Consider the following 24978-nt stretch of genomic DNA (forward strand, 5'->3'; position numbering starts at 1 on the left):
ATAGCACGCCAGATAGCCGAGAAGGCCATCAAATTTGACAAACCGGCTTACATGTGTTTCGTCGATTTAACCAAAGCCTTCGACCGGGTCAGGTTGAACGACATCACAGAAATATTAAAGGAGAAAGCCACCCCTGATGAAATAGTGAGAATAATCAGAGCCTTGAACCACAACACCACAACTCACATCCGCGTCAGCAGCAGATTGACGGAGGAAGTACCCATCTCGTCCGGGATAAGGCAGGGCGACTTCCTCACCCCCCTGCTTTTCAATCTGAAAATAATAAAAAAAAGTGAAGAACGCGGGAAGCGGCTTCGAAACACACAAAGGCGCAATATTTATCATATATTACGCGGACAATGCCCTGCTCGTCGCGGAGAGCAAGGACGACCTCCAGCGGTTGCTGCACCAGTTTTACTTGACAGCGACTTGTTTTAACATGGAATTATCAATACAGAAGACTAATCGCTTGTAACGGCAAAAAACCCCATCCGCTGCAAACTTGTGGTCAATGACCAAGCAATTGAGCAAGTTATATCTTTCAAATACTTGGACATCGAAATCTCCTCCTGCTAGGACCGGAAAAGTGAGGTACTACACCAAACTAAGAAAGCTGTAAGAATGGCAGGGTGACCTAATATAGAACAACAGACACATGAAGAGAGAAGGAAAAGTCCGGATCTACAAAACATGCGTACGACCAATTCTGACATACGCAGCCGAAACCAAAGCGGACACCGCCAAAACCAAAAGCATGGTGCGGACCGCTGAGTTGAGGGTACTAAGAAACATCGTAGGGTACCTACTCTCTCAGGGACAGGATCCGAAACACAAACATCCGGGAAATCTGCGAAATTCAAAACGTGGTTAGATGGGTCAGACAGGGAAAGAGAAAATGGAACGAGCACGTATCAAGGATCCAAAACGACAGAATCGCAAAGATCGCTAGGGATGGAAAGCCTCACTCCAGGCATCCCATGGGAAGATCCCCAAAACGTTGGATGAATAGCTGGACGTCAACTTCACAGGAGGAGCAATAGTTGGAAAAACAGGCTTGGCCTATTTCAAAAAGAAGAAGAAGAGTATTATTTTGCGCAAACATACCTTACAATTTAAACTGAAAATAATATAATTATATATAAACTTATATATATATATATATATATATATATATTGTATATATAATAGTTATATAAGATTATATATACATGATCAGATCACAATATTGCATCTCGAAGTATCCGATAGATGGCATTCGATGGAATCTGTTTCTCGTATTTAAAATTTGACATACAGTATTATAAGAACAGTATCAAAAAACACAATATTGTCTCGCGCTATAGAGCGGCACAATTTTTGTATCAGTTGTATCGTGGAGTCTACTCTGCCAATAAAGTGGACTGCCACACTTAAAAAATAACATTTAAGGAGGTTCTACTGGTACTCTCTAGTCAGTTGAGAGATGAAGAGAAAATCTTCAAATTCATCGATTCTTAAGTATTCATAAAATATTTTCGTAAATTTTGATGACGTTAGAGCTTATATCATACCCATATTAGTCGAAGCGAGGAATAATTAAAAATATCGTGTAAGTGCTCCTTCGACTCTGGCGGCTTATACATGGAAGAAAATGAGGTTACTTCACAATTTCACATAACTCTAGAGCGAGTATACTTCTCCGTAAGCGCTCGTAAAGGTTAGGTGCTTAAAGGCCATTGCACGTAACGAAGTTTTAGTCATAATCGTAGGGCCGTAAGAAAATAGACCAATCACACTCGATTATTCTTCGAGCTCAAGGAGAATAATCGACTGTGATTGGTCTATTTTCTTACGGCCTTACGATTATGACTAAAACTTTGTTACGTGCAATGGTCTTAAGGGTCGACAGGAGTAACACTACCGACCTCGGCGACCTCTGTCGAGTTGCTTAGCTGCGAGTCCGTATTTTATTTATTATAAATTTTTCAAGAGCCACACACAAAATGGAAAATCCAGCTCTGTACCGCCTTGCGGCTGATATCTTACTGATTAAAACGAGCATAAGTTTAATGAGATTCGTTAATTAATTTGGTTAAAATTTGGGAAAAACCGTTCCTAAGCAGCTTTGCAGCTCTAAGCAAGCCTGAAAAGTCTGTTTGTATGGCTGATTTTGCATACCTTAACAAAAGTATCTATATATATATATAAAATAGAATGTCTGTATGTATGTATATGTATGTATGTTTTTTATACTCTTAAACTATTCGACCGAATTTTTACTATAAGTACATAACATAGGAGTAGAATTTTCTGGGGAATATTATAGAGTGTATAATTTTTTGTTACCGATCTTTTTGGAAGTCGTTACCAAAATTTTTCAAAGTTTTTGGAAATTAATTGACCGAATCTCAAAGAATTGTATATAAAACAGGGGTAGAATTTCCCAGGAAATGCCATAAAGTGTATAATTTTTCGTTACCGATCTTTTTGGAAACCGGTATCAGAAATACACATAACCTCGATTTTTCACTTAAAAAATTAAAGTATATAATTGGTAATCGGTAAGTATTACTTTAAAAACCAAGGAATAAAATCGGTAATCGGTAAGTGAAATATCGAGATTTTGTGTACATCCCGAGCGAGCAATCTCAAAATTCCCGAAAAAAAGCCTGGGTAAACCAAGGGATGATGTCGCTGATCGGTAAGTGAAATATCGGAAAAGCGGAAATGACTCAATAGTATGAAACTCGAGTAAAAAAAGACCGGTTACGACATGTATGAAAACATTTATGCGGTCCGATTTGAAATTAGAGGCATTTAGTTATGATTCAAATTACGAATATCAATTAATTTTATCCGAGAGTAATAATTGGGCAAATGGATGCAATATGTGATTATTGTCAAGCAAAAAAGTTTAAAACTTAAGCACTTAGAATGTGTTATATCAAGAATAAAGCTCTCGAAAACAATAATAGATAAAGTCATAAAGGCAAATGAGAGCCGTTTCGCTCGATGGACGGGCGACAATAACAACAAAATTATAAAATTAATATATATAATATAACGCAAACGTTTTGGTCCTTGGTTTGGACCCTCCTCAGTACATACAGATGGTCATCAGGGTAAATGCAGTGGTCAAAAGGTATGAACCCTGGTAACCAGTTTGCTAGTTCAGATGCGTCCCGAAGAAGTGCGCAAGAAAACAGTTCAAAATTGCGACAAAAGTGCATAATATTTGTGATTGAACGAGTACTTACTGTACTATTGCAGTAGTCTGCTGTAAGAAGCTAATGTAAAATTTTATATTATTTGTTAAAAGTAAACATGTAGCAGAAATGTGAAAACAATATGGAAGTATCTTTTGAGTACAGCTCCAACCGGCAGATACGTGAAAAGAACGTGCAAGCATTTGCCCGTGAGAAAAAGAGCAGTCGAGTGTGCTAGACGCTTGAAACATATATGCAGCAAAATTTCACAAGTGTATGTCGCTTAAATTGTTGTTTTTGCTGTACATATCCGACCGGCAGAAACGTGAAAAGAACGTGCAAGCATCTGCCCGTGAGAAAAAGAGCAGTCGAGTGTGCTAAACTCTTGAAACATATATGCAGCAAAATTTCACAAGTGTATGTCGCTTAAATTGTTGTTTTTGCTGTACATATCCGACCGGCAGAAACGTGAAAAGAACGTGCAAGCATCTGCCCGTGAGAAAAAGAGCAGTCGAGTGTGCTAAACTCTTGAAACATATTTGCAGCAAAATTTCACAAGTGTATAATGTCGCTTAAATTGTTGTTTTTGCCGTATAGATCCGAGTGACAGAAATGCGAAAAAAGCGTGCAAGCATCTGCCCGTCAGAAAAAGAACAGCCGAGCGCGCTAAACTCCCAGACAGCACAAAATATTTATAAAATATTTATAAAAAAAGATTTAAATATTTTGAAAATATATACGTTGAATATTTTGTAAATATTATTATAATGTCCGGAAAATAAAAGATTATAATAAATATTTTAAAATAAAGTGTAAATAATTATCATCAATATTATTAAAGTAGTTTTTAATTTATGTTATAAATATTTATAGAAATAATTACTGTAAGTTAAGTGGAAATTGTGAAACTGTTATAGCTTCGTGCTGTGAGATGTAGGCTATACGGTCCATTTTGGCGTTACGAATTTCGAAAAATGTTTGATTGATAAATCAGATGTACGGTATATTCTGCTAAAATAACAAAGATAACGCTCTCAATAACAATAAATAAACAAAACAAGGCAAATGAGAGCTCGTTCGCGACGATGGACGGGCGACAGTAATAAAATATTACACAAAAATTGAATAAAATATATATAATAAAGTAAACGTTTCGGTCCTTGATTTGGACCCTCCTCAGTACATATAGCTAGTCGAGTGAAATGCAGTGGTCACAAGTAGTCAAAAATGCCGCGTAATACTTATTGTATTACGCGGAGAGATGGTGTCGTATATCTTATCAATTTGACTGTCAGGTAACTCTTGTGATCACTTTTTAAGGTATGACTATATATATTTGTTTAATTTATTTCTTTTTATGGAATTAAAGTAACAGTCACGTTGAGGATACGAGATCCACACTCTCATAATCGGAGAGCGGAATAACTGCATTTTTGACTACTTGTGACCACTGCATTTCACTCGACCAGCTATATGTACTGAGGAGGGTCCAAATCAAGGACCAAAACGTTTACTTTATTATATATATTGTTGCGCTCGCCGGGTCTCTCACTCTTTCACAAGCACTCGCGGCGCGCACTCCGTCACTCTCACAGAAATAAAGAAAGACTCGTTGTGTTATTTCCGAAAGGAACTTCTTTAATAAATGGCTCGATAATACAGAGGGCTCGGGATAACACGTCCGAACGTGACGGTATCCCAGCTAAATCTGAACATCAGGTATAAACAACATCTGGTAGAAAATCAATATTTAATTGAACATCGGGCAATCAACATTTCTAAACAGGCGTTACTAAGGGCGATTCGCATCTTGACGAAAGTCGGCCCGTTGCACGCTTCAGCTCGGAGTCAGGGAAGTATACCGGGCAGCGCGCACGCAACACTGCCCCCCTTCTTCAGATTGTCGTCCCGACAATCAGAGAGGCAGCTTGCTAAAATTCTTTGGAGACTGCTCCTTGGACGGTTTCCTGCCCTACCCTGGGCTGCTGCCTCAGGTTACCGGGCTCCGTCCATTCCTCGTCTCCGGGTTTTCTCAAGGCCTCTTCTTATAGAGCTGGCCAGGCTCCACGCGAAGATCCTGCTCAACCCCGGGCTTCGCCGCCGGTGTTCCTCTTCCCTCTTGAGTCTTGCGTGCTTGGGTCTTCTTTCTTCGGGATCAGAGGGGGATAGCTTCCGTGGACCCATCGCTCTAAGAGCACTCTGTCCCCTGTCTCGGCATTCGCCCTCAGTCTCACGGGAAAACCACGGTCAAAAACCGTGAGAGAGACAGTGTGAAAAATTTCTCAGGAGCAACTTCTTCAGTTCCCCTGTCGCCATGCCTTCAAATCGATGTTGGAATCTGTAACACAACATTTTTAAACGCAGAAAAATTGAACAAAGAACATACAATAAACGATTAGAGTACGGGCTCAGACTCATGTCGAAATAAACTAACACTTCCTAATGATTGAAAAACTACTCTCTTTCCTGAAAAAGAGCCAAACGATCTGCGTGAACTATTTTATTCTTTCGACGAGGAGATTCCTGGATACAATACACGACATCGCTAAGCTTCTTTATTACCACCCATGGTCCTTCCCAAGGACTTTGCAATTTCGGGGCCTTTCCCAAAATTCGTTGAGGATTATAGAACCAGACTTTTTGTCCCGGTTCAAAAAGGACTCGCCTAGAACGTCGATCATACCAAGATTTTACGTTCTTGGATCTAATTTAAAGACGTTGTCTGGCAAACTGATGGATTAGATCCAATCTTTCCCTTAGATTGGATATATATTCTACCTCTCCGTCTTCTCTTTCTGTTAATAAAGGAGGGCTTCCCCTAAGAAGATCTAAAGGCAAACGTAGATCTTGTCCTAGATACATTTCCGCCGGAGTCACTCCAGTGGCTTCGTGTTTAGAAGAGCGAAAAGCTAGTAAGTATAAAGGAATCCACCGATCCCAATCCTTCTGATTTCCACAAATAAATTTCGCTAAATAGTCTAAGATAGTACGGTGCTGTCGCTCGACCTGTCCATCTGATTGCGGATGAAGAGGGGTGGTTCGTGTTTTTCTAATTCCCATTAGGGAAGTCATTTCTTGAAAAAGTCGAGATTCAAAGTTTTTTCCTTGGTCCGTATGTAATTCCAAGGGCACCCCATGTCGAGAAAAGACTTGATCCACCAAGGATCTTGCTACCGTACTGGCCCTCTTATTTTTAAGAGGCATAGCCTCTGGCCATCTAGTGAAACTGTCGACTACAACTAACAGATATTTATTCCCGTCCAAAGAAGTAGGCAAGGGACCTAAAATATCTACCTGTATCCTTTCGAAGGGAGCTCCAACGTTGTATATTTGTAAGGAAGATTTTCCTTTACCAATGGGGCCTTTCCTAGCGACACAAATTTTGCAAGTAGCACACCATCTTTCTACATCCTTCTTACAAGTGGCCCAGTAAAAACGTTTTCGGATCTTCTGTAACGTCTTATTTATACCAAAATGTCCACCGGTAGGAGAACTATGGGCCTCATTTAAAATTTCTTGTATCCTTTGTTGTGGAGCGACAATCTGAAAGATGTTCTTCTGCAAATTCGGAGAGAGCCACTTTTTATACAAAACGCCGTCCACCATGGACAACATTTCCCAATGGGTCCAATAGATTTTTAGGGATAGCTCTCCAGAAGAGATCTCCTACCAATCTGGTCGTCTTCCAGCTTCTTTGGCTTGAATAATTTTCGAAACAATCGGATCTTGAAGCTGAGCGGAACGCCATTCCTGAAGGTTTTCTTCAACGAAAACTATACGTCCACAAGTCTTTTCCTCAGATTCTTCGTTGAGCTCTATCTTTGCACAGTAACGACAGGACGTCTCCAAACACGGACGTCTCGACAATCCATCCGCATTGCCATGAGCTTTTCCGCTTCGATAATAGACGTCAAAATCGTACTGCTGCAAACGCTCTAACCATCTGGCCAATTGCCCTTCCAAATTCCGGAAAGACATCAACCATCTCAAAGAAACATGATCCGTTCTCACTAGGAACTTCCTTCCATATAAATAGTGGCGAAAAGATTTTACTGAGTCTACCACTGCTAATAACTCTCGCCTGGTGACGCAATAATTTCGTTCAGTTTTGCTCAACACTCGGCTAAAATAAGCGATCACTCTTTCTTCCTTCCCCTGAAACTGAGAAAGCACCGCCCCAATACCATGATTCGAAGCGTCGGTGTCTAAGATAAATTGTCCTTCTCCTGAAGGAAAAGCTAAAATAGAGGGGGAAGTCAAAACACGTTTTAAATTATCAAATGCCTCTTGGCATTCAGAAGTCCAAGCAAATTTATTATTTTCCTCCGTCAGCCTGTACAAAGGCTTAGCCAAAATAGAAAAACCTTTGACAAATCTCCTATAATACGAGCAAAAACCAAGAAAACTTCGCACATGTTTCCGTGTTTTCGGAAGCGGCCATTGTTTAACAGAAGAAATCTTGTCCGGGTCTGTTGCAACACCCTTAACAGATATAACATGACCAAGGTACTTTACTTCTCTTTTAAGAAAAACACACTTCTTAGGATTGACCTTTAAATTAGCATTCTGTAAACGAAGGAAAACTTCCCTTAAATTATTCATCATTTCTTCAAAACTTTTTCCGAAAACAATAATATCGTCCAAATATACAAAGCAAATTTTAGAAATTAATTTTTTCAAAACCTTTTCCATAAGACGTTCAAAAGTAGCAGGGGCGTTGCAAAGACCAAACGGCATTACCGTGAATTGCCATAAACCATTTCCGCAAGAGAAAGCAGTCTTTTCGCGATCCTTAGGATCTAATCTTACCTGCCAATATCCACTTTTTAAGTCAATAGTACAAAACCACGAATTCCCCGCTAAACAATCCAAAATATTGTCAATCCTTGGAAGAGGGAAGGAATCTTTCTTTGTTACGGCATTTACCCTCCGATAATCCACACAAAACCGTATAGAGCCATCCTTCTTTTTTACTAGAACAACCGGAGAAACCCAAGGGCTGCTTGATTCCTCAATTACTTTTTGGTCTTTCATCTCTTCCAAAATTTTATTTACTTCCGTTCGTAGATGAAGGGGAATTCGGCGAGGTACCTGCTTAATAGGGTGAGAATCACACAATTCTATGGTATGACATAATACATCACAATTCCCGGCAATAATATTTTCGGAAAAGACATGATAAAATTCTTTCAAGAAATCAAAAAAAACAAGTTTCTGTGCAGGATCTAAATGTGAAGATCCTTGTTCAAAAATTGGGAGAAGAGCAGGACAGTCCTCTATTCGAGAACAAATTAGTCCGTGCTCACCCTTCACACTCTTCGTCAAACCGAGAGTGTTTTCGAAAAATCCTTCAAAAACTTCCGCTTTTTCAAGGAAATCAATACCGAGAATACATTCATCGTTAATATCCGCGACATAAAAGGGCATTTCAAAATTAAATTTGCCCAAAGAAATCGCGGCTAATACACGAGAAATTACCGGCACCCTCTCACCGGTAGGATACCTCAAATTACAAAAATCAAGTGGAATCTGTCTGAAATTCACCGATAATCTCACATTTAAAACTGAGACATCTGAGCCCGTATCTATCCTAAAAGTACAAGGTTTATTATTTAACAATCCGTCCATACAATAATGCTTGCGCGGATCTATACCACCGAGACGGCGTATAACATTTGACGCGCAAACGGGGGCCCGGGCTTCGTCTGTCGAGCCAGCCCCGATCAACCCGACAGAAGCTAGTTTTCCTGCTTCTGTGCGGGGCACTCAGAACGGAAGTGTCCGGTCGCCCCACATCCCCAACACTCTTTTGTTTTTCGGCGTTCATTTCCCTTTTGCTGTTTAAAAGGTTTCTTCGTCTCCGAAGCCTCTTTTTGGCCGGAATGAGATTCTCCCGGCGTAGCGTCTCTTTTTCCCGAAAAACAATTCTGATTTATAAATTTTAGCGTCTTCGAACGCTCGATTGCTATTTTAAGAGACGCTACTCCCTCAACCTGAAGGGTGCGCTTCACGAAACCGTCGGACAACGCGGCGACGAATTGTGAGCTCGCGATTTTATCGCGAACTTCATGCGAACATTCGGGGTACGCCTTTTGCGACAATCTCTCCAGATCTGCACCCAGCGTTGCGAAATCTTCGCCCGGACGCTGTCTTCGGTTGGTAAATTGGAGATAATAGTTTTGTGTAAGTTCGTTTTCCCCGAAACGCAGCTCCAATTTCGCCTTTAACTCCGCGTAAGAGAGGGATTCAATCCCGTCGGCAAAAGAATCAAGCAATGAACGCGCTTTCCCACGTAAACACGATGCCAATATGATGGCCTTTTCCGTCTCATTCCACTTATTCGCGACAGCGATGAGCGAGAATTGCGAAAGAAATTCGCGTAACGGCGCGGTCCCGTCGTAAGTATCGGGCTTCAATTTAATGCCGCGAAAGATTTGATCCCCGGACGCGTCTATACTCGCGCCCGTCTCTCGCGTCGCGCTACTCGCGTTTTCGCCCGAAGCAAAATTATTGGAGGGACTTAGCTGTGAGATCCTCTCCTGGATTCGGCGTAGCTCGTCGTCACGCTGCTGCACCATCGCCGCGAATTCGGCTTCTCTCTGCGTGCGCTCCGCGCGCATCTCGCGGATCTCCTGCATCACCGCCTGAAGCGTGATCACCTCCGTCGTCATCTCTGGGATCAGTGGAGGAGTCGCTGCCCGGAGTCGTTTCCTTGTGAGAGCGGTCGAGGTCATATTCCGTTTAGCGCGACTCGTCTTTCCTTTATCCCGGACGAGCCCCCAAAATGTTGCGCTCGCCGGGTCTCTCACTCTTTCACAAGCACTCGCGGCGCGCACTCCGTCACTCTCACAGAAATAAAGAAAGACTCGTTGTGTTATTTCCGAAAGGAACTTCTTTAATAAATGGCTCGATAATACAGAGGGCTCGGGATAACACGTCCGAACGTGACGGTATCCCAGCTAAATCTGAACATCAGGTATAAACAACATCTGGTAGAAAATCAATATTTAATTGAACATCGGGCAATCAACATTTCTAAACAGGCGTTACTAAGGGCGATTCGCATCTTGACGAAAGTCGGCCCGTTGCACGCTTCAGCTCGGAGTCAGGGAAGTATACCGGGCAGCGCGCACGCAACAATATTTTATTCAAATATTGTTGAATTTGTAATATTTTATTACTGTCGCCCGTCCATCGTCGCGAACGAGCTCTCATTTGCCTTGTTTTGTTTATTTCTGCCAAAATCATTTGTATTTCTGCTGCTCTACTTCTTACGCAAGCATCTGCCGTAATTCTTGTTGAATTCTGCTGTATGTGCTAGTTTGCAACAATGCCGCTAGGCGGCGCATAATGGTAAAACTAACTCGCAAGTAAATTTCAGTTGGGATCTAATATAAGCAGGCCTCCGGCGAAGCGCGAAGCAAAATCATGACATTCGCGACAATCTTCGCCAGCAATACAACGCAAGGCTTACCCAACACCACTGCGGTGCTATAAATATAAAAAATATTTTTGTAAATTATTTTAATCTTTCTAAGAAATATTTTAAAAATATTTTGTGTTTTATGGGTAGCAGTAGGCGCTGCTACAAATCTAGCGCGATTATGTTGCATTGCGATTTGCGCAAGCATCTGCCACATTTCTTGCACTATTTTGCTACATGTAAATGCATACACATATCTTCCACAATTCTGTTGCACTACGACAAGAGCAAGTTTCTGCCAACAGAAAAATAGTCAAAGTTAGAAATAGAAAACGCATTATCTGCCCGAAAGTTAGTGCACGATTTTTCGTGCAGTTTTACAGCAGAATTGCAAAGGAATGGTTACCAGGGAAGCAGTGGTCACAATAATATAATGTAGTCAGCTTCCGCTCTCCGAGATTTTTTGAGAGTATGCATCTCAAATCTCCAATCCGACTGTTACCTTCATTCTGTCAGAAGAAAATTAAATAAATGTAAATGGTCAAACGTTAAAAATTAAATCGTAAAAGTTACCTGACAGTCGAAATTGATCAGAGTTAAGATATCATCTCAACGCGTATTATTACAACGTTAAAACGTCCTTCTTTAGACGAGCGCAAGAGTTACAATGACGAAATATCATGAAGGCATCGGCATAACATTAAATATAGAACTGTTGTGAGAAAAGAAATCAACAGTGTGGAAGTCCCTCGATAACAGGCGTATAAATATTACTAAGTCCCGCCGTGTCCTCCTGTAAGTTAATGCCGTTGTTTTGGCGCTTAATATAAAACATCTCCGAAATGCTTCTCCTTAAGTAAGATCTCTCACGATCCATAATTAAGACATTGTCCCAATCAAACTCATGCCTCTCCAAACGGTGTTGTGACACAACTGACAGGTCCCTCAGATTTTCGCTAAGCTGATTACGATGCTCCTTAATACGGGTTCCTAACCGTCTCTTAGTCTGGCCGACGTACGAAGCGTCATAATCCTGACAGCAAATTTTATAAACAACTCCGCTCAAGAAGTTATTATGTAGCTTGTCTTTCAAAGGTTTGATAATCCAGCTCAGTTTGTTCAAGCCAACAATTGCAGTGCGCAAATTAAATTTTTTAATTGTATTACAAAAGCTATTAGTGATTTTATTGATGTAAGGAACAACAAAGAAACGATCTTTAACCATGCTGTCAGTAGCGTGAGCGTCCATCACGCTTCCCCGCTGTTGCCCATCAATCAATTTGATAATTCTTTTTTTGACAATCTTAAACACGAGTTTAAACGGGTATCCATTAGCCAGCAAAATATCCATCAGCATTCTTGTGTTTTTTTGCTGATACCTCGGATGGGACAGCATACTAACGATCGTGCCGATTTTCTGACAATGAGGGTGGTGTGAGAAAAAATTTAAGTATCGTCCCGAAAACGTGGGTTTATGATACCAGTCAAACTCAATAATACCGTTATTGATTATAACAGTGGTATCTAAAAACTTGATCCTATTAAGTCCTATTTCAACAGTAAATTGCAGTCTACTGTGGAAAAAATTAAACACTTCGAGGACAGTGTTGACTAAGGATCTCGGCATAGACATCAAAATATCATCTATATATCTGAAATAAATCGGCACGACGATAGGCAGATATCCCTTTGGATTTGGCAATCACGAGCATTAGACATAGATGGCAATTTATCTCGCAAAACACTGATCTGCCTTTGGATGAATTTTTATCAGTTATTCAATTCGTTTTTAATTCCACCTATTTCATTTTTGATGGTGTTATTTATAAGCAGACCTTTGGCTCCCCTATGAGTTCCCCATTGCCTCCTGTGATTGCGGATTTAGTGCTGGTGGATTTGGAGGTCAGGGCGCTCGAGCGCCTGCCTATCGTCGTGCCGATTTATTTCAGATATATAGATGATATTTTGATGTCTATGCCGAGGTCCTTAGTCAACACTGTCCTCGAAGTGTTTAATTCTTTCCACCGGAGACTGCAATTTACTGTTGAAATAGGACTTAATAGGATCAATTTTTTAGATACCACTGTTATAATCAATAACGGTATTATTGAGTTTGACTGGTATCATAAACCCACGTTTTCGGGACGATACTTAAATTTTTTCTCACACCACCCTCAGAAAATCGGCACGATTGTTAGTATGGTAGATAGAGCGTTCTTGCTGTCCCATCCAAGATATCAGCAAAAAAACATAAGAATGCTGATGGATATTTTGCTGGCTAATGGATACCCGTTTGAACTCGTGTTTAAGATTGTCAAAAAAAGAATTATCAAATTGATTGATGGGCAACAGCGGGGAAGCGTAATGGACGCTCACGCTACTGACAGCATGGTTAACGATCGTTTCTTTGTTGTTCCTTACATCAATAAAATCACTAATAGTTTTTGTAATACAATTAAAAAATTTAATTTGCGCACTGCAATTGTTGGCTTGAACAAACTGAGCTGGATTATCAAACCTTTGAAAGACAAGCTACATAATAACTTCTTGAGCGGAGTTGTTTATAAAATTTGCTGTAAGGATTGTGACGCTTCGTACGTCGGCCAGACTAAGAGACGGTTGGGAACCCGTATTAAGGAGCATCGTAATCAGCTTAGCGGAAATCTGAGGGACCTGTCAGTTGTGTCACAACACCGTTTGGAGGGGCATGAGTTTGATTGGGACAATGTCTTAATTATGGATCGTGAAAGATCTTACTTAAGGAGAAGCATTTCGGAGATGTTTTATATTAAGCGCCAAAACAACGGCATTAATAACTTACAGGAGGACACGGCGGGACATTTACACGCCTGTTATCGAGGGACTTCCACACTGTTGATTTCTTTTCTCACAACAGTTTTATTTAATGTTATGCCGATGCCTCATGATATTTCGTCATTGTAACTCTTGCGCTCGTCTAGAAGGACGTTTTAACGTTGTAATAATACGCGTTGAGATGATATCTTAACTCTGATCAATTTCGACTGTCAGGTAACTTTTATGATTTAATTTTTAACGTTTGACCATTTATATTTATTTAATTTTCTTCTGACGGAATATTAAGGTAACAGTCGGATTGGAGATTTGAAATGCATACTCTCAAAAAATCTCGGAGAGCGGAAGCTGACTACATTATATTATTGTGACCACTGCTTCATACCTTTTGACCACTGCATTTACCCTGATGACCATCTGTATGTACTGAGGAGGGTTCAAACCAAGTACCGAAACGTTTGCGTTATATTATATATATTAATTTTATAATTTTGTTGTTATTGTCGCCCGTCCATCGAGCAAAACGGCTCTCATTTGCCTTTATGACTTTATCTATTATTAGAATGTGTTATTCATGCAGAAAAGTTAAACTATCGTCTTTAAATCACAAATGAAATTATCGTTTTAAGAAAAACGACTCCCGGGCGAAGCCCGGGTAAGCCAGCTAGTATTCCATATATACATAGATTATATATCAGGTTGGGGTACTTTGGTTTAAATATGATATTTAAATCGTATTTGATTTGCATACTTGATCCTAATAAGACTCTTATTGAATTCATATAAGTTTCTAATATGGTTTTAATATAATCGTTTCTCGCGGGTAGAATTTTTCTCGATCTTTGTCTTTGCCAAAACGTACACGTAGTAAGTGACTTAAATTAAAAAAAAATCTTAGAATATATGTAGACATATAAAGAATATATAGAGAGATTTGGAATACACGACCCAGCCAGAAATGATTGGTCGAATCGACATCAATAATAATCGATATTAAATATTTATTGATATTTTTATCATCTTCGACCTCATAATTATTTCTACATAATATACATAATATATATTAATTAATATATATTAATTGAACAATTGCGAATATTTATGTAAGATTTCCATTGTCTTTTGGCTAACTCTATATCAAATCAATGCAAAGTCGGATAGCACAATATATAAATAGTATTAAGTATTTGATGTAGAAGAATTGGCAGAAAGAAATTTTATATAAATATTATTCGTAATTACTCAATTAACATAAGAACAATTATGATGAGGTCAAAGAAGATAAAAAAATATCAACCAGTATTCGACTCTGATGCATCGAATTTATGTCAATTTGACTAATCATTTATAATTGGAAAGAAAAGTCTAATAATGAATTTTTATAAATGGGTTGTAGGTATGGATGGATGGATTCGAATTTGGTTCTATGAAACTATAGATCAAGCGAATTCCCACAATGGGGAACGTATCCTAGAGATTCAACCTATTTATGAATATCACATCAGTGAAAATAATGGAGCAAACGGTTCGATGCTAATGTGTATATGTAAGCAAGAACCAGACAATCCAGAAAGTACATTCTGGTATGCTCAAGTAAGTAACAAATTCCTATTATAACAACAAATATTCGAAAGCATCGATCTTGATGTTAGTAAATTTAATATAAAGTAAATTTATGGAAAAAAAATCAATGAAATACTTATGCAATCTTAAAATAATTTGTTTTTCTAGGACGGAAATGGTGGAATTTGGCTCATAGATTTACATACCTTGAAACCAGAGCTACCGCGAAAAATATTTACGTGCCACGCGGGAGGTATAGCCGACATGGCTAATGCAACGTGGGGTCCTTTTGTAGCTACCCTTAGTAAAGCTGGACAGCTGCATATTTATAATTATCTGAAGAAAAAGTTAATTTTAGTGCATAAATTTAACAACATTGGCAGTCAAGTTGTTTGGTTCCCATGTCAGGTAAGTTGGCATTATTTTATGTATCTCGAGCGCTAAGAGCGTGGTTCTGGAACGCAGCCTAGATATTGAACGTTTTGGAAATTTTGATGAAATAAATGAATAAAAATATTTCCTTAATATATACATCTTATTAAAATAGCTTTTATGTTTTGCAAGCATTATATCACTTAGGCACAGATTTTGCATTAAACATTCTTTTAATATAGTAAATTAATTATCATACAACATATATCAACAATTAACATGAGAAATTATGCTACTTTTCTGATTAAAATTTTATCGCTCAGTTTTATTATATAATCTCATAAGAGACCTTATTTTCTACGCAACTTAAATATCTTTATACAAAATTATAATATATAAATTTATTTCATATACTTGAAAGATTGAAGCAACAGGGTCAACACTCGCTTGTGCTTTCGGAAATGGTGTTATTCGTGTAATTACTGTAGCGATATCGGTAGCCAATGCCACTGATAATGTAAAAGGAGATTATGTTAGACTGATTCAAGTCATAAAACCGCACAAAATGACAATAACTGCGATGTCTCTGAATCCATCGTGCAGGTATAGAAAACTCTATCTTAATGACCATTATCTTAATGTCTATTGCATATTTAATTGTGATAATAATTTCTACGTGAGAATATATTTCAGCTTACTAGTGACGGGTAGTGAAGATTCAACTGTGTTTAATTTCACCATTACAGTGACCAAAACTTTTCCTGTCGTTACACCAATTGGCTTCATCAAAGTACCATCGGGAGTTACGTGTCTTACGTGGAAGTCGCAATATGTAAATAAGATATTACAATTTACACTGGACGTATTCGTAATTATTTTTAATTTTATTTTATTTTACAGGAAACGACATTATTAATTGGATGTTTGCGAGGTGATTGCGTAGAAGTTATATTACCAAGCGTACCTCAATTGTACACTATCGCTTCATACGAACTCGTTCAGTGTCGACCAAAAGCATTTAAATTTCATTCTGTAAAATCTGCTATTCGAAGAGAATTAATACGCCTGGAGCAAGAGAAAGAGAAGAGAGAGAAGATAGCAAAGAAACGTGAAGAAATAGAGCGATTAATAGCTGAAAGTCCCGGACTAGAAGTTAACGAAGAAGCATTTCTTGGTCTTTTAATTAAATTATATTACTTGTTTTCTTTTTTCTCTAAAATTATAATGTTGTCTAATTTTATCGTTTAGTTAAAAATGGTGAAAAAACAAAGTTAATAAAACTAAAGTATAAATAAAATTAATTATTAAAAATTAAATTTTAATATTAAACAGATATAGAAGAAGAAGAGTCATTACCAGAAATATATATACCGAAAATACCAAACAAGATATTGATGGCACAATACATTAGTCGCGATATTATTTGGTTATCAATGGCAGGATTTGACGCGGGATATATATATGAATATCCAAGTCCGGAAATTACCGAAACTGTCGGAGAAGAGCCTGTTAAAAGTACCATAATATACGATGCGGATGACACAGAATTACGAAGTTGTCTCTTTTAGTAAGCGCAAATAAAATTAATTGTTACGTACATCGCACAGAAAAGAATTTTGTGTTCATACGGCATAATACCATTTGTTAATATCCTATGTTACCGCTAGTAAGGGAAGAAAGTACTTGTTTTTGGGAATGGAGCATGGACAAATACGGGTTTGCAGATGGAAACCCGAAAATTATACAGATCTCTCAGATTACTGGATACTTCCAATGCATGATAATTATAACGGCCATATTCCAAAAATGATTCTTAGCCACGACCAAAGGATACTGTTTACGTGTGGACATGACGGAAATTTATTTTCTTATGAGATAAACGATGATGCGCCACTCGAAGAAATTGAATTTGAAAAGACCAAAGAGACCTTATCTCTGGTATGTTTGCAGTGTTTTATTAATCATATTTCAAAACGTTTGAAGTTAATTTAGTGATTTAATTTCTTGCAAATATATATATATTTTGATAAATTTTTGACATGATACAGCCATATGCTAGTATCGAAGATATCGAGGAAATTGATTATGCAAGTCTGGAAGAGATGATTCAGCAAGCTGAATATGACAGAATTGCAACTGCAGCAAAGCAGAGGAAACATCAGACTTTAGAGATATTGCTTAAATTAAGCGAGGAATATAGCAAGATTTTGGAAAGGTTTGGATAATGCTGAATATATATGTATACATGTACATATGTACGGCTGAAGAAGATTCGGTGAAATCGAAATAATGTACCAATATATATATTGTATATGCAAATTAATAAGTTGATTGTTTAACATCCTTTGTTACTCGGTTATTGGCCCTAATTTGAGCACATATACAGCTGTCATCTGACGACAATAGCAAAAATACTGCAGTTTATACACACACACGCACGCACGCACGCACGCACACACAGCAATGGCGCAGCAATCGAACAAGGACAGATGCCTCTCGTTAGACAAGGACAGATATAGCTATATAACATAGAAAACAGGATTAGAAATGTTGACATTACCGACGTCGAGGAAGTCCAGCCTTCAATACAACCTTATCAATCTAATCATATGTCATATATTAAATAACTTATGAATCTGTATATTGTTAATTGTTTATAATTATATATTTCATCTTATCATCTAGCTGTATCACATCAAATCAACACACTTATGAGACGCTCGATACTACAAAATGCATATTATACCATAAAAAGTACCTTTTTAAAAAAGATAAAAAAGAGCGCCAAGTTTCCATGTCTGTCAAAATAGCTATTGTGCAAAATTTTAATCTATTTTTGCTCTAAAAGTAAGGGTAGTAGTGTGGTCCAGTGGTAAAGCGCCAAACTCGTAATTACAAAGAACCGGGCTCGAATCCACTTGATCACAGGAATTTTAATATTCTAAACTGCACACCTCCGCACGAGAATTTAATGAGAAGACTCTCGTGCGGTGAAACTGCTTTCAGAAGAGACGTTAAGCCGTGGTCTACACATAGCTAGCAACTGCTAGGTGTACCCCCTATTTATGACCTATATGCTTCAATCGCCACTCGGTCCTCTAAAGGGTCACTTCGACCATCTCCGGTTAGTTTAATCGGAGTTCGGTCGAAGTGGCCCTAAGTTGGGAGTTGTGCGTAGGGCTAACAACCCTACTACGGAAAAAAACCATTGTTGATGAAAGTTCATTCTTAGAAAGTTCATTCTTATCTTAAGAATGGGACCCAAGCCACAGGCTGGTTTCGGGAGTTCTTCAAGGCATGGGCACCCAGGTAACGAATGACAAGAGGAAACTAGACCAGACAGCTTGGGGGATGAACCGGTATAAGAAATGATACTTTCAAAAAAGACTAAATACGTCAAGAGAGTGGCAGATACAAAGGATCAGTATGATAGGCATGATCTATATAGGTATCATCAGGACTCTACTATTATCACACACTCACTCATATTCTACTATTACTACTTGCTCTAAAAGTAGTGATATCAAACATTGTGCCAACTGATTGTCAGCATGAGTTTATACATATTATAAAATTTAATTCTTATGTACATGTGTGTGAAGTTTGTGTGAGTAAAGAGCGAATTTGATTTAAAATGTGAATAGATATATATGTGCGAAGTATATATAATAGATTTAAGATCTTATATCTATTATATATATCACTATAAAAGTAGTGATATCAAACATTGTGCCAACTGATTGTCAGCATGAGTTTATACATATTATAAAATTTAATTCTTATGTACATGTGTGTGAAGTTTGTGTGAGTAAAGAGCGAATTTGATTTAAAATGTGAATAGATATATATGTGCGAAGTATATATAATAGATTTAAGATCTTATATCTATTATATATATATATATATATATATATATATATATATATATATACTTCGCACATATACCTATTCACATTTTAAATGAATTCGCTTACACACAAACTTCAGTTGGCGCAATGTTTTGATATCACTATTATACTTTTATAGCAAAAATAAATTAAAATTTTGCACAATAACTATTTTGACAGACGCGGACACTTGGCGCTCTTTTTTTTTATCTTTTTTAAAAATATTTTTATAAAATATTTGTACACATTATAGGAATAACGTACTACCAGAGCCTCATCAAATAACTTGCAAGGAATTGGAACTAGATCCTAGAATTACAGCTGATCTAAACAAAGAGTTAGATGCGGAAATGACTGCGATACGCGAGAAATTGGCGTTTAAAGTGGAGAAGAGCGAGCTTGGATTGCAAAAGCTTCTAGAACATTTTGTTCAACCGATTACATGTTTACCATTTGTTGTCTGCAAAATATCGTAAGTAAGAGCTTATAATAAGCAAGAAACATTTCAACATTGCAGTAACGTTGTAATATTAATGCAATATCTTAGTTGAAATGTTTCTTGATGTTTCTTGCTTATTGGGAGCCGCCTTAAAAAGTGTAAACAGAATGATCTGGTATCTGTGTTGATACAGGAAACCAGATAGCGTAGTATATTCTTTGCGCCAACGCGTCTTGGATATTGACGTTACTTTGTCGCATATCGATACGCTAAAACATACGCACGTGTCCGAGAAAGAAGCGAATGGAAATAGGTAATTTGTATACTCGAATAGATATTTATTTATTTAAGCACGTTATATGTCTAAAATGTATCTTCATCCCTGAATAGCGTAACGGATGATGAAGTGCAACATTATGAGGAGGAGCAACGAGAAGAAGATAAAGTGGAAACGGAAGAAAAAATTGAGGTGGCGAAAACGAAACCAATTGTGGATTTCTTAAAGGGGGTAAATTACGAAGATGTGGATAGTAGTCTTGGAATTCAGTTAAATCAAATGTTACGTAAATATACCTTAAGAAAGACAAGACTGGAAGAACGCGAAAAGGAAGTTAGTGCAATTTACAAATACTAGTATAAAATTAAGTAACTTTGACTATGGCACGGTACAGATATAGTGGAGAAAATGTACTTTAATTTTCTTTATATTTTTACAATTTTTACAATTTTACATTTTCATTTTTTTGACGCACCAAACATCTTGGCGTTCGCACGATGTAGTAGGATACAATGTCTGGCGACACATGATGTCTAATGTTGCGTATTAAATTATAATATCTCAGAAAGACCAGATTATGATTGAAACGTTGTGCATGAGTTAGAATAAATGTGACCTGGCCAGTCGGATCGCTTAATTTCGGATTTTATATAAAATTTATATAAAATTAAGTGTTCTCACTATTATTATTGTAATTTAATCACGGATTCATTTTATTCAGTGGAAAGTTATATATAACAAAAAACCAGATATATCTATCAATCATACGCATGATATATTCGCTATAGAGGAAGCAACAAGAACCATCGGTGATTATAAATTAAAGACATCTTCGACTTTCAATTTGCTGTCGGAAAAACGAGATACTCTCTTTTCAAAATATAAGGAATTACTAAATTGCCGAAAAAAGGTTTGTATCTGCACATTAAAGAAATATTTTAAATCATTTATTTACTCTTGATTATATAATTCATTATTTAGTAGGGTAAGTAGTCCATCAATGAACCAGTTGTACACTATGAACCATTGCAATATTTCATAAATGTAGTGTTGCTAGATTGTGCTTGTTGTCATGCAACGACTCGCATTTGAACCCCTCTTCGGCTCCCCAATCGGCCAGTAAATCGCGCGACGGACGGTCGTTTGAGACTACATTTTGTGATTTTTGGGTGACAAACTAAGTTTCTTTTCGTAAGTTTTACGTATTTTTCATGTTTTTATTGTTATATCTATTATTTTTTTCATTATTCTATAATTTTGTGTGTATATTTGGCTTTATAATTCTGTAAGCAACTTTTTTTTATTGCATTATTTTTCCGTATTTTTTGAAGATTATCATAAAAAATGTTATATGGTCTACAATGAACTATTTTGTTTTTTACTACAGTTATCTGTGTTATAAGTAAATGTTCTTATTAAACTGACTAGTTGCTACAATGAATAATAATCTAAGTAAGAAGTCTAATTAAAAATAATAATTTTGATTATAAGCTTCAAATAATGAAAACATAATATATATAATTAAGTTAGCTTTAATTTAAAGTCATACTATCCTAATCTTACTTATCATTTTATAACTATCTCTTCCCTAAATAAACATTTTAAAACATAGCAAAACTAAAATAACACTAACAATTCACTGTATAAAACATGTGGTTTATTATTAAAATTGGCTAGGTTCATTGTGTACACATCCCTGTACACAATGAATCATTTGACATTGTTTTAAAAGAATCAAAATTGTGGCTAAACTTTAAAAATGACTTATAAGTCATCTTATACAGTATGTAGCCAACTAAATTCATGAACTATATGCAAAAACACAGATCTCCAACTCAATAATTGAGAGAGATATAAGCCTCTAAAATTTACATGGTTTATTGTTGGACTACCTAGCCTATACTAGAAGTTTTATTATTTATAAAAGGCTCTTTCGCGATGATATCTGTAGCTTTATTATCAACAAGAAGCTTTTAACACGAGACTAAAAGCTGTAAGAACAGAAAAAGAACACTTGCATGCGAAAGTTCTACATTTAATAAAATCCCTCAAAAAGATTCATGCCGAGATACCATTGAAAAGTGTAAAACCTTTACCAGTAGCTCCTGCATTAAATATTAATATAGAATTTCCCGAGAGGAAAATAATGGTGCGTATATTAATATATTTTATTGACGAAATGAGAAAAAATGTAAGTGTTTAAGTTGTATCGTGTAAGAATATGCTTTAACTTTTGCACATGTATTATAGATCGAGGAATATACATTGAAGGCAGATAGGCAAAGACGGACGACAGTTTTACCAGAGCAAACACTACCTCATTGTCCAGACGAAGAATACGAGGTGTTACTTCTGGATGAAAAATTTCCAGAAAACGCGATAACTTTCAGAGAACCGTTTGCGTTATTCCCTGGTAAAAAAAATTTTCTTTTTCAGAAATTTTCTAAAAATTTCTATTTTAAATTTATGAAAAATTCTGAAAAAAATGTAAAATTTCTTAGATACTCTCAGAAATAATTAGATTAAGATTTTTGAAATATTTCAGTATCTGTATGTATGAAAATTTCTAATAAATTTTACGGATATTCTCATATTTATTCAGATTTCTACAAAGATGTGTTGGCGGAAAAAATCTGAAATATTTTTTATTATTTTGTCTGATTGTAAGTTTTCCTGAAAAACATTTCAATTCACATAAAAAATCTGAAAAATTCTGAGCAAGTCTTAAAATTTTCATAAAAATTTTATTAATAATATGAAAAATTCTGAGACATTTTTCCACCAAGGTTTTCCGTTGCAGAAAGAAAGATAAAGGTCCAACCCACTGTCCAAGATAACATGAAATTACTTTATTTGAGCGATGATACTCAGAGTTCATGGGAACGAGAAATGAAATCTTCTCGTATGCTGCGCAAGATATACGAACAAGATTGCATATTGTGACACATACAAACCAACTGTGAAAATTTAGACAAGAAGTTAGATAAATTAGAGCGCGATAGATTGGACATTGTTGCTGAGAATGTCAATCTTAATTTATTTTTATTGACCCTCCGTCAAGAATATATTATCTTGAAAGAATACGAAACAATGGAGAACGTATTGCACGACCAAGTTAATCGTAGATCAGAAGAGGTCGCAGCAATGAGGCAGAAAGTTAGTTGATGTATTTACCGTTCTAACAATCACGTATAAGAATAAAAGACAACGCATATGATAATTAATATTTTCAGATACAAACGGCAACCGACAAAGTTGACATTAAAACCAAGGATATTACAAAATTTCGTAATCAGATTAAAAATATCTTTTCCGAGTACATGTCTAGAATGAATGATAATAAGTTCCGTAACTTTCTATGTAGAATATTGAAAAAAAAGTACAAAGAAGCAAAGGAAGATGACGGTAATAAGAGCATTTTGCAAGAAGAGCATGACAGTGTCCAACTTCTTGAATTTGGAAAGAATTTATCGCTATCAACATATAATTGGAATGTATTAATAATTATTTATTTATTGCTTCAGAAACCACTACGACAACGACTGAAACGGATTCAGATGAAACGGATAGTGACGATAATGGAGTATCTGAGTTAATTTATCTCGACGAAAACGTATGTCCGCCAGGATGTGATAAAACGTTATATGATTTAGCATTTTCAATGAGAGAAAACCGATATGCGTACGAACATGAAATCAGAGATGCACAACGAGCTATGGAGATTCTTCATAAGGAGATTCAAATTCATATGAAGAAGCTAAAAGTTGTAGAGAGTAGTTTGAAGAAAAATGAGGATGATCTAAAAATGTTTATGGTATTACATACTAAATGTGTTAATCTATATTAGTAAAATATATTGTTCGCTTGAAGTATTATTTATTATTTGCTTAATCGTACTCTGTTCAACAGCTTAAGAAACAGCGAAAATTAAACAATGTGGATGTCACGGTACTAATGAAATTGCATCAGCTGCAGTATTTCGAGGAGTCTCAGATTCCATTCAAGGTACACGATTGCGTAGTGTTCGATAAGAAAAAACTGTCTAAATTGTACGCGAGAATACAAGAGTTACATGAGGAAACACTTGAATTGCAAGTTAAACACAAGTACGTAAAACTTACACAGAGCGAATCGATAAATAACTGACATTGAGAAACCTTATGAATCTTATAACGGGATACATGTTGCAGACACGCTCGAACACACCTCCAGAGAATTAAACTCGATTGCAATCACATGCGTGTCAACAATAAAAATTTGAAAAATGAGATTAAGCTGAAGATAATGAATAAGTTTGGCCAGGATATATCCTTAAATAAATTATACGAGACAATACTTCGTCGAATAGTGTATGATATTAAAACTAATTTAAGCGAGACAACGATGTATTTCACCAAACGAATCAAGCGTAAGTTATGTGCTATAAAATATTATATTTTAATTTCATAGATTTATATTTTGTATATTTTTATTACAGACATTAAAGAAAATTACGCAGAAGAATTAGTCATATTTAATAAACTGATTCGAGAACATACGCAAAAGTTGAGCTTTCTGACGCTTTTAGTGGAAGAGCGATCAAAGCTTCAGAAACTATCCAAGCAACGCATCATGTCAGATGTAAAAATCACGTTTATATTTTTTAAATATTTAATTTTACATTTACCGATATTATCGCTATTGCAGGAAGAAATGCTGCAGTTGGAAGAAAAATACAAAAGTGACATAATGAAATTGGAGAGTATCCTTGAAAATCAAATGCGACAGAAGTATCTATTTCGGAATGATATTAAAAATCTTAGATTAAAAACAAAGTCGCAACATCCAGTCCAATTTAAGGAAATAATATCCAGTGATAAAGGTAGGAAGATATGTTACTTTATAATATTTAGTGTCATTAGTCATTTTTGTGTGTTCAAATAATGTCTGAAAAAGAGAAATAAAAAAATGCACATAAAAATATAAATATTTTAAAGCATAATTTAAAATAAAATGAGTATATACATGTAATAAATATA

The 24978-nt window shown here is 36.5% G+C and overlaps 2 protein-coding genes across 5 annotated transcripts in view; one reads left to right on the forward strand and one right to left on the reverse strand.

Moving 5' to 3' along the window:
* Positions 1 to 24978, forward strand: part of LOC143905700 (cilia- and flagella-associated protein 44) — a 34202-nt gene that overhangs the window by 8011 nt on the left and 1213 nt on the right. Inside the window, 21 exon segments of the mRNA XM_077421266.1 lie at positions 14819 to 15015; positions 15154 to 15393; positions 15779 to 15960; positions 16051 to 16189; positions 16258 to 16531; positions 16690 to 16924; positions 17025 to 17295; positions 17406 to 17572; positions 19498 to 19716; positions 19877 to 19996; positions 20074 to 20293; positions 20682 to 20870; positions 21912 to 22109; positions 22211 to 22373; positions 22761 to 23116; positions 23194 to 23365; positions 23485 to 23774; positions 23870 to 24066; positions 24151 to 24368; positions 24438 to 24580; positions 24647 to 24821. Of these exon segments, the coding sequence (XP_077277392.1) occupies positions 14819 to 15015; positions 15154 to 15393; positions 15779 to 15960; positions 16051 to 16189; positions 16258 to 16531; positions 16690 to 16924; positions 17025 to 17295; positions 17406 to 17572; positions 19498 to 19716; positions 19877 to 19996; positions 20074 to 20293; positions 20682 to 20870; positions 21912 to 22109; positions 22211 to 22373; positions 22761 to 23116; positions 23194 to 23365; positions 23485 to 23774; positions 23870 to 24066; positions 24151 to 24368; positions 24438 to 24580; positions 24647 to 24821 (4365 nt within the window).
* On the reverse strand, positions 4798 to 10835 carry LOC143905721 (uncharacterized). Of its 4 annotated transcripts, none has more exons than XM_077421300.1 (3): positions 7995 to 10835; positions 6480 to 7346; positions 4798 to 5523 (listed from the first exon to the last, which is right to left on the reverse strand). In XM_077421300.1, the coding sequence occupies exons 1-2, from the start codon at positions 8811 to 8813 to the stop codon at positions 6852 to 6854; spliced, it is 1314 nt and encodes a 437-aa protein (XP_077277426.1). In that variant the 5' UTR covers positions 8814 to 10835; the 3' UTR covers positions 4798 to 5523; positions 6480 to 6851. The 4 variants fall into 4 exon arrangements, with proteins under 4 accessions (XP_077277426.1, XP_077277424.1, XP_077277425.1 ...); XM_077421298.1 differs by having other exon boundaries at positions 4798 to 6418; XM_077421299.1 differs by having other exon boundaries at positions 4798 to 6424.

This window comes from Temnothorax americanus, unplaced genomic scaffold, assembly GCF_048541705.1.
Source record: "Temnothorax americanus isolate GAGA-0224 unplaced genomic scaffold, ASM4854170v1 Scaffold66, whole genome shotgun sequence".
Classification (NCBI taxonomy): Eukaryota; Metazoa; Arthropoda; class Insecta; order Hymenoptera; family Formicidae; genus Temnothorax; species Temnothorax americanus.